The sequence below is a fragment of the Orycteropus afer genome, unplaced genomic scaffold, assembly GCF_000298275.1.
Source record: "Orycteropus afer afer isolate SDZICR_OR568_19922 unplaced genomic scaffold, OryAfe1.0 scaffold00273, whole genome shotgun sequence".
Lineage (NCBI taxonomy): Eukaryota > Metazoa > Chordata > Mammalia > Tubulidentata > Orycteropodidae > Orycteropus > Orycteropus afer.
In genome coordinates this window covers 2,045,595-2,057,155 of record NW_006921860.1, presented here as the reverse complement: position 1 = coordinate 2,057,155, position 11,561 = coordinate 2,045,595, and the positions used below count along the sequence as shown (strand labels likewise).

The following is an 11,561-nucleotide window of genomic DNA, read 5'->3' as shown; positions in this document are numbered from 1 at the left end:
CCCGGCTCCGCGTCCGGAGAGCCCCGCGGCCCCGAGCGCGGGCTGGAGGGCGCGCTGGCCGAGCTCCGGGAGCAGCTGGTAAGGACGGCGCCGGACCCCCCCGGGTCGGGGTTCGCAGAACCAGGCGCTTGCACCTGGTGCGCTCCTTGGCGCTGGGCTGACCGCCGGCTTCAGGCGCCACCCTTTCGGGCTTAGGGCAGAATGCAGTTCGGTGTCAAAGTAAGTGGCTACGCGGCGCGGGGCGCGGGGTCCCGGCAGCAGGTTAGGGTCCCCGGGGCGGCCACGGGACGGAAAGCCGCGCCTGCGCCCCGCCGGTGCCCATGCGGGCCCCGAGGGGTGTTCCGGGTGTGTCCGCGTGTGTGTGGTTGCGGTGTTGTCCACATGCCCTGCGCTCCGCTGCCTTCCCCCGTGGGGTCTCCCCGGACGCCTTGTATCCTGCACACACACACACACACACACACACACACACACACACCGACTCCGAGCTGCCTGCGTTCGTTAGTCTGGGGGCCACAGGATCCGCGCGCTGGGCGCAGCCTCATTGCTGGCCGCGGAGAGGGTCGATGGGGTCGTCTTCCTAGTAAGCTGGCCCCGTGTGTCTGCTGCTTCTTCAACTTTAGGTGTAACCCGATCGGTAGAAAGAGGCGTGCCCCAGAAACCAGAAACGGGCAGGTCAAACCCGGCCCTTGGACGGTTTCTTGACTTTCTGACTTTCTGGGCGGCACTTCGGTTCCTCCCAACACCAGCTCCTTTCTCTGGCATTGAAGGTACCCGGTTATTACTCCTCTGTGTGATTTCCTTTCATTTTGGAAACATGTAAGAAGTTCTTGCAGGATTTCTTACAGAAAAGAAAGAAATGCTGCCGAAAGATGGCGACTGCATCGGATATCGCCTATCCCCTTCATCGAGTGACTTTTACTGGAAATTCAAGGCTGTGCCTTTTTATGGGGCGAGGCCTGGGCGCCTAGAGGCGGCGGCAGCCTCGCTCACACGGGCCGGGTCTTGTTGCTAGCGGTCCAGGGCTTGCAGGACGCGGAAGCCTCAAGTCCAGGCCCAACGCCCTGTGCTGCTGTCCCGAGCCCTGCTCTCTTCCCGTGTGACCCGTGGCACCGGTGACAGAGCCGGAGGGCGGGCCCGGGCAGGGCACCTGCTCTGCTGTGTCTTGATCCATGTGTAATCCGGGCTGCCACGTGGAGAGGGAGCTGGTGGGTCTGGAACCTCCCTCCTGCGCTTCCTCAGCCTGTGAGCTACTGAGTCCAAACGTGGGTGGTTGGGGTCTGTGGGCAGGTGCGGTCGTAACGCCTTCCTGCCTCCCGCGAGCACAGGACGGCCAGAAGGTGTCCCCTGTGAGGCTGACGGGCACTGCCTGGTGGAGCTGTTAGCGCCAGGCCACGATTAGCTGGGCTTAAGTCACACACGAGTCTCACTTGCGAGTCTCGCTTGCCGAGTGTGGCCTCTAATTACAAGTCGCCTCGCAAGGGAAGATCAAAAGTGCGTTTTGTTTAAATTTTTTTTTTCTCTTTATGTGGAGGCCAGAAGGAACTTTGTCCTGGAACTTTGTTCTCCCAGCAGATTGTGTGATGAAAAGACAAGAATTGAATTGGTGTGACATCAGCCCAGCATGGAACACTTTTACGTGTTTCTTACCCAGAGTGATGGGTCACTCTGTAACAAAGGACACAATCAAAAAACTGGAGTGTGAGCCCAGCCAGCTCCTCGCCCCAGGAACCCGCCTGGGGTTTCCCTCTGCACTGCATGCGGGGTTCGCCCTGGTCACACGTCAGGTGTGAAGACAGGAAGGTCAGGTGTGAAGACAGGAAGGACGGTGCTCCAAGCCTTGCCAGCATTGTCCCGCGGGACTTCTCAAGCGCCAGTGAGCCTGGGGACTCCCGCAGATTTAAAGTCCCTTTCACCAGGTACACACTTCCCAGCACACCCTGCAGCTCTCTCGTGGCCGGGTCTCAGCTACAACAGAGGATGTATTTGCTGAATAAATGTGAGTGGCTTCTCTGGCTGTCACAAGGAACCAGATACGCATGTCTGTGACCTCCGCTTCTGTTTCTGAGCTAAGGAGAATGGGGCAGCACTGACCCGAGGCCCGTGTTAGCACCAAGGCAGCCACAGAGAGGTTGACATTTCCGCTTGGTGACGGGTCAGGGTGCCCAGCGCACCTCAAAGGTCCAGCCACCCCCGCCAGTGCCCAGCAGAGTCACCGTCACCCGCAGGGGTGGCTGCCGTGGCCCAGAGGTGCGGGCAGAATGAAGAGGGCTGTGGGGACTGGCAGGATCCATGGTGGCTCTGTGGTTAAAGCACTGGGCACTGCTAACCAAAAGGTCAACAATTGAAACCCACCAGCAGCCCAGAGGGAGAACGATGAGACAGTCAGCTTCCGGAAAGATCACAGCCTTGGAAACCCACTGAGCTCCATGGGGTCTTCGGTGGCCCTCGTGTGTCAGAGTGGAGAAGCACAGGGGAAGGGCCCTGGCAGCACAGTGGTTAAGTGCCTGGCTGCTAACTGGAAGGTTGGTGGTGTGGACCCACCTAGTGGCTCAGCCAATGGAATCACAGTCAACACCAGTGGATGCAGCAGTCAGGACATCAGATGACGTGTTGCACTGGGCAAATCTGCAAAAGAGCTCTTTCGAGTGCTGAAGAGCAAAGGTGTCTCCTTGAAGACTAAGGTGCACCTAACCCAAGTCGTGGTATTTTCAGTGAGAGCTGGACAATGAACAAAGAAGAGTTGATGCTTTTGAGTCGTGCGTGGGGCTGGAAAAGAATGCTCAGAGTACCATGGTCTGCTGAAACGACTAACAGATCTGTCCTGGAGGAAGTGCAGTCAGAATGCTCCTTGGAGGTGAGAATGGCCAGACTTTGTCTCACCTACTTGGGTCACGTTTTCAGAAAGAACCGTTCCCTGGAGAAGAATATCATGCTTGGTAAAGTGGAGGGTCCATGAACAAGGGGAAGGCCCTCAATGAGACGGATACAGTGGCTGCAACGATGGGCTCGGGTGTGGCAAGGAGCGTGAGACCGGCACAGGACCGGGCAGTGTTGGTTCTGCTGTGCATAAGGTCACTACGAGTCGGAGAGGACTCAACAGCACCTAACAACAACAGCAGTGGCTCAGCAGGAGAAAAGACCTGGCTGTGTGCCCCTGTGAAGACTGTGCTCTGGGGAACCCTGTGAAGCAGCCCCCTCAGTCCTGTGGGGTCTCGGCGCTGGAATGCAGTGCCCAGCACACGACACCACCACCCGAACCGAAGCGCTGTCATGGAGTTGGTTCCCATGACCCTGCAGGACGGTGGGGAAACAGCCCTGGGGTGTCCCAGGCTGCGGATCTTTATGGAAGCTGACTGTCCCATCTTTCTCCTCTGAGCAGGACCGCTTGATTAGCGGCCAAAAGCTTTAAACAACAACCAAAGGCAAGAGGAAGGGCTAACAAGGGGGGCATAAGCCATGGCCGTGGGTCCCTCGGATGTAATGACTAACCTGTGAGTCCCTGGGTGTGCGGTGGGCCGCGACCATTATTCAGAAAGCTCTACTGAAGGGCCGGTTGGGCAAACATTAATCGCAGGCAGGGGCTCCTGGGCAAACATGGGGCAGAGGCTGCGGTCTGTTTTCAGGAAAGGGGGTTGGGGAGGGAGGAAGGAAGTGGGGGTCGGCGCGTCTAGAGACACTCTGCCGTCATTTGCCGGAGAAGGTGTCAAATATTTGCTTTTAAACATTAAAGCACAAGGAACGTAATTTTCTTGCGGGCCCCCAGGTTGGTTTTATGGCCAGAAAAGAAAAAGCCGTTGGCAGCAGAAAGTGCACTGGTCCCTTGGTTTGGATGCAAGCGTCTTCTCTCCAGGGGTCACAGGCCCGGCCCTCCTGCTGTGCTGCACAGGTTGTCACCAGTGCCATTGTTCACCCGAGGAACACGTTCCCCTGCAAACATGGACAGGTGAGTGGGCGGCTCCCTGAGCCCGGCCAGGCGTTCAGACTAAGTGGAAACTCACTGCTGCCGCGCCACGCCCACTTGGGGCCCACGCCCGTCTGCGCACACACGCCCGAGGGTCTGCAGGGAAGTGGGAAGTGCCCGGCCTTCCTTCCCTGCACCTCTGGGTAGACACGGACTGCCGGCTTTGCAGGTAACGGCTGAGCTTGACCATTCGCGCCACCCAGGGACTGCTGAGAGCATAAAGTTTTTGTTTCATTTGGATGATTTTTGTCTTCTGGCTTCAAGGCTGCGTTACAGCAAGTGGCGGTCCTGGGACCCCCTGAGGTGGGTCCTGGGGGACAAGTTGTGTGTTGACCTCTCGTGGCCCACGGTGCACTCCTCGTTAGACACTGAGGGCCCATCACCTGTTGTGGTGTGTTCCTACTGGACAAGGCTGTCCACGACTCATTCTGTGCCACGAGTGGGAAATTAATTACTCGTTTCTCGTGAAGATTTGTCAAATGTTTGAAGTCATGAACGTGACTCCCTTATGCCCCAGAATTGATACCTGTCACATTCCCTGTATTTCCATAGACAGGATGGACCACATAATCACATTCATTAATTACCTGCCTTCTACTTCATTGCTCATCGAAACAAGAAAGTGTGCAGTGAATTTTTAAATGTATCTCCTTATTTCTTAGGTGAAAGTTTACACAGTCAGTTAGGTTGCCATAGAAATGTTTTTATACACAAGGTTCTGTGCCATGGGTTATAATTTTTACAATGTATGACACTCTCATTGTTTCCACTCTAGTTGTTCTGTTTCTGTTGGTCTAGCTTCCCTGCCCTTCTTACTGCTCACTTTGGCTTTTGTGTAAATGGTGACTGTTTGGTCTCACCCAGTCAATTGTTTAAGGGACACATTATTACAGGTGATATTGCTTATTTTGTGACTCAATCTATTGGATAACATTGAGAAGAATGGGAATTCCAGAACATTTAATTATGCTCATGAGGAAACTGTACATAGACCAGGAGGTACACAGTACCCACAAGGGGGTACTGTGTTGTTTAGAATCAGCAACGGGGTGTGTGTGCATCAGGGTTGTATCCTTTCAGCATTCTTGTTCAATCTCTATGCTAAGCAAATAATCCAAGACTTTATGAAGAAGAATGTGGCATCATGATTGGAGGAAAGCTCATTAACAACTTGTGATATGCAGATGACACAACTTTGCTTGGTAAAAGTGAGGATGACTCGAAGCACTTACTGATGAAGATTAAAGACTACAGTCTGCAGTATGGATTACCTCCACATAAAGAAAATGAAAATCCTCACAACTGGATCAATAAGCAGCATCATGATAAATGGAGAAAAAATTGAAGTTGTCAAAGATTTCATGTTACTTGCATGCACGATCAACACCCATGAAAGCAGCAGTCAGGAAATCAGACGTTGTCTTGCACTGGGCACATCTGCTGCAAAAGGCCTCTGTAAAGAGTTAAGGAACAAAGATGTCACACTGAAGACTTAGGTGCATGTAACCCAAGCGATGGTATTTTCAATTGCCTCTTATTGGTTTTTTTTTTTTCATATGCATGTGAAAGCTGGACAATGAAAGGGAGGACCAAAGAAGAGTTGGTGCTTTGAGTTGTGGTGCTGGCGAAGGGTGCTGAATGTGCCATAGACTGCCGGAAGGAAATAATCTGTCCTGGAGGAAGTGCAGCTGGAAGCTCCTTGGAAGCGAGAATATGGCCAGACTTCGTCTCACCTACTTGGGTCATGTGGTCAGAAGGGACCGTTCCCTGGAGAAGGATGTCATGCTGGGCAAAGCAGAGGGTCAGCGAAAAAGGGGAAGGCCCTCGATGAGATGCACTGACACAGTGGCTGCAGCGCTGGGCTCAGGCATCAATGGCCGTGAGGCCAGTGCAGGGCCAGGCGTGTTTCCTTCTGCTGTACACGGGGTCACTGTGGGCTGGAACCAACTCAGTGGCACCTGACAACAACAAGAGATGTGTTGTTTGGCAGAAAGGTGGCCTCTAGAAGTGGTTTCAGTTTTAGGTTAAAAAGATGTTTTAGAGCGGTAGTTTCAGAGGTTCCTCCAGTCGCTAAAAGTCCAATGCATCTGGTCTTTTCTATGAGTTTGAATGTTGTTCCACATTTTTCTCCCATCCTAACTGGGATGAAATTGACCAAACATGCAATCAAGATGTGATAATTATCACTGGTGACTGGAATGCAAAAGTTGGAAATAAAGAAGAATCACCAGTAGTTGGAAAATTTGGCCTTGGAGATAGAAATAATGCTGGAGATCACACGATAGAATTGTGCAAGACCAACAACATATTCATTGCAAATACCTGTTTTCAACAATACAAACAGCAACTATACACATGGACTTCACCAGAATCAGGCATCAGATCGACTACATCCATGGCAAGAGACAATGGAGAAGCTCAGTATCTTCAGCCAAAACAAGACCAGGAGCTGATTGTGGAACAGACCACCAACTGCTCATATGCAAGTTCAAGTGTTCAAGTTGAAGGTGAAGACAATTAAAAGAAATCCACAAGAGCCAGAATATGACCTTGAATATATCCCTTCTGAATTTAGAGACCATCTAAAGAATAGATTTGTTGCATTGAACACCAGTGATCGAAAACCAGAGGAATTGTGGGATGACATCAAGAACATCATCCATGAAGAAAGCAAGAGGTCATTAAAAAGACAAGAAAAGAAGAAAAGACCAAAATGGATGTCAGAAGAGACTCTGAAACTTGCCCTTGAATGGAGAGTAACTAAAGCAAAGGGAAGAGATGACAAGATAAAAGAGCTGAACAGATTTCAAAGAGCAGCTCAAGAAGACACAGTCAATTATTATAATGAAATGTGCAAAGACATGGAGTTAGAAAATCAAAAGGGAAGAACACGCTCAGCATTTCTCAAGCTGAAAGAACTGAAGAGGAAATTTAAGCCTCAAGTTGCAATATTGAAAGATTCTATGGGCAATGTATTGAATGATGCAAGAAACATCAAAAGAAGATGGAAGGAATACACAGAGTCACTGCACCAAAATGAACTGGTCAATATTCATCCATTTCAGGAGGTGGCATATGATCAAGAACCAATGGAACTGAAGGAAGAAGTTGAAGCTGCACTGAGGGAAGTGGCAAAAACAAGGCTCCAGGAATTGACGGGATACCCATTGAGATGTTTCAACAAACGGGTGCTGCACTAGAGGCACTCACTCGGCTATGCCAAGAGATGTGGAAGACAGCTACCTGGCCAAATGCCTGAAAGAGATCCATATTTGTACCCATTCGAAAGAAAGGTGACCCCACAAAATGTGGAAATTATCGAACAATATCATTAATATCGCATGCAAGTAAAATCTTACTGAAGATAATAGAAAAACGGTTGCAGCAGTATATTGACAGAGAACTTCCAGAAATGCAAGCTGGATTCAGAAGAGGATGTGAAATGAGGGATATCATTGCTGATGTCAGATGGATCTTGGCTCAAAGCAAAGAATACCAGAAAGATGTTTTATTGACTATCCAGAAGCATTCGACAGTGTGGACCATAAGGAATTATGGATAACAGTGAGAAGAATTGGAATTCCAGAACACTTAATTATGCTCATAAGGAACATATCCATAGACCAGGAGGCTGTCATTCAAACAGAACAAGGGGATACTGCAGAGTTTAAAATCAGGAAGCGAGTGCGTCAGGGTTGTATCCTTTTACCACACATATTCAATCTGTATGCTGAACAAATAATCCGTGAAGCTGGACTATATGAAGAAGAACATGGCATCAGGATTGGAGGAAAGCTCATTAACAACCTGAGATATACAGATAACACAACATTGTTTGCTGAAAGTGAGGATGACTTGTAGCACTGCCTGATGGAGATTGAAGACTAAAGCCTGCAGTATGGATTACACTTCAACATAAAGAAAACAAAAATCCTTACAACTGGCCAAAAAGCAGCATCACAATAAATTGAGTAAAGATTGAAGTTGTCAAAGATTTCATATTACTTGGTTCCACAATCAACACCAATGGAAGCAGCAGTCAAGACATCAGAAGACGTATAGCATTGGGCAAATCTGCTGCAAAAGGACCTCTTTCAAGTGCTTAAAAGCAAAGATATCTCCTTGAAGACTAAGGTGCACTTGACACAAGCCATGATATTTTCAATCTGCTCATATGCATATGAGAGCTGGATAATGAAAAATGAAGACCAGAGAAGAGTCGATGGTTTTGAGTTGTTGTATTGGTGAAAAGTGCTGAAAGTACCATGGACGGCTGAAAGAACTAACAAATCTGTCCTGGAAGAAGTGCAGCCACAGTGGTCCTTGGAAGCAAGAATGGCCAAACGTCATCTCCCCTACTTTGGTCATGTTGGAAGAAGGGACCGTTCCCTGGAGAAGGATATCATGCTTGGCAAAGTGGAGGGTCAACAAAAAAGGGGAAGGCCCTCAGTGAGATGGGTTAACACAGTGGCTGCAGCGAGGGGCTCAGGATCATGGAGCTGGCACAGGCCTGGGCAGTGTTTTGTTCCGCTGCAGATGAGGTCTCTGAGTTGGAGATGACTTGATGGCACCTAACAACAACAACAACTGGGACCTTCTAATGTGTCCCTAGTCAGAACCATTGGTGGCCAGGCACCATGTACTTCTTCTGGTCTCAATGTGGAAGAGGCCATGGCTCGTGTGGGCCATTAGTCCTATGGACCCTTTTCTGCCTTGAGTCTTTGGTCCCCTTCTCCAGGTAATAAGTAGAGGACAACAGTTGTATCCTACGTGGCTCTTCTCCAGCTTTTAGAACCTCGGGCACTGCTCACCAAGCCTGGGTGTAGAACATTGTCTTTGTAAACCATGTTATCCCACGAGATCGTGGCCCCACGCCCATCAACCCAGTCAGCCAGTTCTGGGAGCATTTGGATCTGTCTAGGGAGTCCCTGTTGGGAGCTCTGGTAGCATAGTGCCTAAGGCACTTGACTGCTAACCAGAAGGCTGGCGGTTCAAACCCACCAGCCACTCCTCGGAAGGAAGGTTGGGCAATCCTACTTCCGTAGTGATACTGCCTCGGAAACCCAAGGAGGGGTCGCTATGAGTCGGGGCCGACTCAACAGCAAATAACAACAACAACAACAGGGAGTCCCTGTTAGGGTGCCCCCATGTGCTTTTATCTGTCATCCATGGATGTATGTGCAGCACATGCAAACATGTATCTCCATTGCCTGTGGATACACCTGTGTCTACACACGAGGCACACATATATGCCCTTCCCATCGACATAGCTTCACACATTTGTACCTGTGTAACCACACTCACGTTTTTGGTTGTTGTCACTGTCGTTGCAAGATCAACTATGTATGGCATTTATGGAGGTGATGCTTTTTCTTGTGTTCTTCTTGGTGTCTTCAGTGGCCTGTTGGGTTTGTGGGGACTTCCCTGTGTTTGGTATTGTCTTTCCCATCAGCAGATGTAACCAGTGTGCTTTCTAGAAAGTGATTCCCCTCCTCTCCCCTCTCATCCCTGGTAGCCATCAAAGACCATCTCTTTCTATGCATATATATGTCTACTCCCAGCTTTCTATAATAGTGGGACCATCCCATATTTGTCCTTTTGTGAGTTGCTTGTTTCACTCAGCATAATGTCCTTCATAGGAGCTCTGGTAGCATTAGTGCCTAAGGCACTTGACTGCTAACCAGAAGGCCGGTGGTTCAAACCCCCCAGCCACTCCTCAGAAGGAAGGTTGGGCAACCTACTTCCGTACTAATACCGCCTGGGAGGAGTCCAACTCGACGGCATATAACAACAACAACACAATGTCCTTCAGGTTCATCCATGCTGTAGGGTATCATGTGGACTCCACACAGTATTCCCTGTGTGTGTGAACCACACACTCAGTGGACTTTAAAAACAGGGTAAGGTTTCTGACGGGAAACAGCCTTAATACACACCCCGTGCTGGTTGTTTTGCACACATACTGTGCACACAGGGTGTGGGGTTATAATAACCTGTGTTAGAAGTGTGGATGCTGAGGCTGGGAGAAAAGGAGGCCTGGCCACCCAGTAGCAGCACAGAGGTACGAACTTCTAAGTCAAAAGTCCCTCCTGGCAGATTGCCCAGATCCTGGCAGACCTGGTGTCTGCCATGTGTGGCATCTCTCCCACCCCACACTCGGAGCTCTGTTTCCACGATGTCTCCACCTGAACTGAGGACCAGCGTGGTGGAGTTGCTTTCAACTGCTGCGCCCCCATGTGGTCAGAGTAGAACCGGGCTCCCCGGGGCTTCGGGGGCTGGTATTTTGGAAGTCCATTGCCAGGCCTTTCTGCTGAGGCCCCGCTGGCTGGACTCAAACTTCCAACCTTTCGTTCTCAGCCCATTGTACCACCCTGGGAATGCCCAGAACTTAACGGGGTTCAGAATGACCCTTGTGATATAAGGGAAGGGGAGGGCTCAGACAGTATAGGAGAAGCCTTCTTTTCTTTCCTGCGGACTTTGCCCTCTGCTGAAAAGTCAGGAGGTGGGTCCCCTTCACACCCCAGACCACGCAGGACAGTGGTGCGAGAGAAGCAGTGGTGCCAGCCCGGACAGTGGGTGAGGCAGGCAGAGCAAGGGACCACGGGCTAAACAGAGCTACAGCGCCTGCCGGACTGCCATGTCTGGGCTGGTGCCACTGTCCCGCATTGTGTCAGCCACTGTCCTCATGAAGACAGGTGTTGTGGACAGTTGTTGACTAACTAAAACAGAGTCAGCACTTGGAGGGGGGACTGGCTGAGGTCAGTGGAACTCAAGGAGGGGCGGTTCGCAGAGCCTTGGAAGTTGGCAGTGCGCTCAGTGCGCCAACCTTTCACCACGCTGTTGCTGCCGCGTGCCGCCAAGTCGGCTCTGACCCATAGCGACCCTGTGTCCCACAGAACGCAACACCGCCCGGTCCTCTGCCAGCGTCACAATCCTCGCCGCGCCTGAGCCCATCGCTGCAGCCACTGTGTCAGCCCATCGCGTTGAGGCCCTTCCCCTTTTTCCCTGACCCTCCACTTTACCGTGTGTGGCGTCCTTCTCCAGGGACCAGGCACCACACTGAGTGTTGTTTTTATTCCTGCACTTAGCCGTGTTTTTATTTCCCCGTCTTCTGCTTTTCAGTACCATTTAAGACAACAGGACGCGGGCCTGAGAGCCCACCTGGACCAGGTGGGTCAGCAGATCAGTGAGCTGCAGCTGGGCGTGTGCCGGGGCGCCAGTGAGGCCCCGGATGGCGACAGCCGGCCCAGCTCAGGTACGCACTGGTACCCGGGGGGCATGGTGCCCAGAAGACGCCCAGAACACACAGTGCCCACACCACCACAGGAGTCTGGCTTGGGGGGGACCCAGCACCCGTGGGACCACAGGGCCCCATGGAGAGGGGATCCAGTGTCCATAACCACAGGGCCCCAGTCCAGGGATGGGGCCCAGCACCCATGGGACCACAGGGGCCCGTCTAGGGAATGGTACCCAACACCCTCGGGATCACAGGGGCCCGGTCCAGAGGGGATCCAGGACCCACCAGCACAGGGCCCCTGCCTGGGGTTCAATGGACCGTTTGCCAAGCATGGGCCCGAGGCGTGGTTGGCTTTATGGAGGC

The 11,561-nt window shown here is 51.5% G+C and overlaps 1 protein-coding gene across 1 annotated transcript in view; it reads left to right on the top strand.

The window, feature by feature from the left end:
* Window positions 1-11,561, top strand: part of DACT2 (dishevelled binding antagonist of beta catenin 2) — an 18,900-nt gene that overhangs the window by 2,591 nt on the left and 4,748 nt on the right. Inside the window, exons 2-4 of the mRNA XM_007950493.1 lie at window positions 22-78; window positions 196-345; window positions 11,084-11,216. Coding sequence (XP_007948684.1) covers window positions 22-78; window positions 196-345; window positions 11,084-11,216 — 340 coding nt within the window. The remainder of the gene's footprint in view (window positions 1-21; window positions 79-195; window positions 346-11,083; window positions 11,217-11,561) is intronic.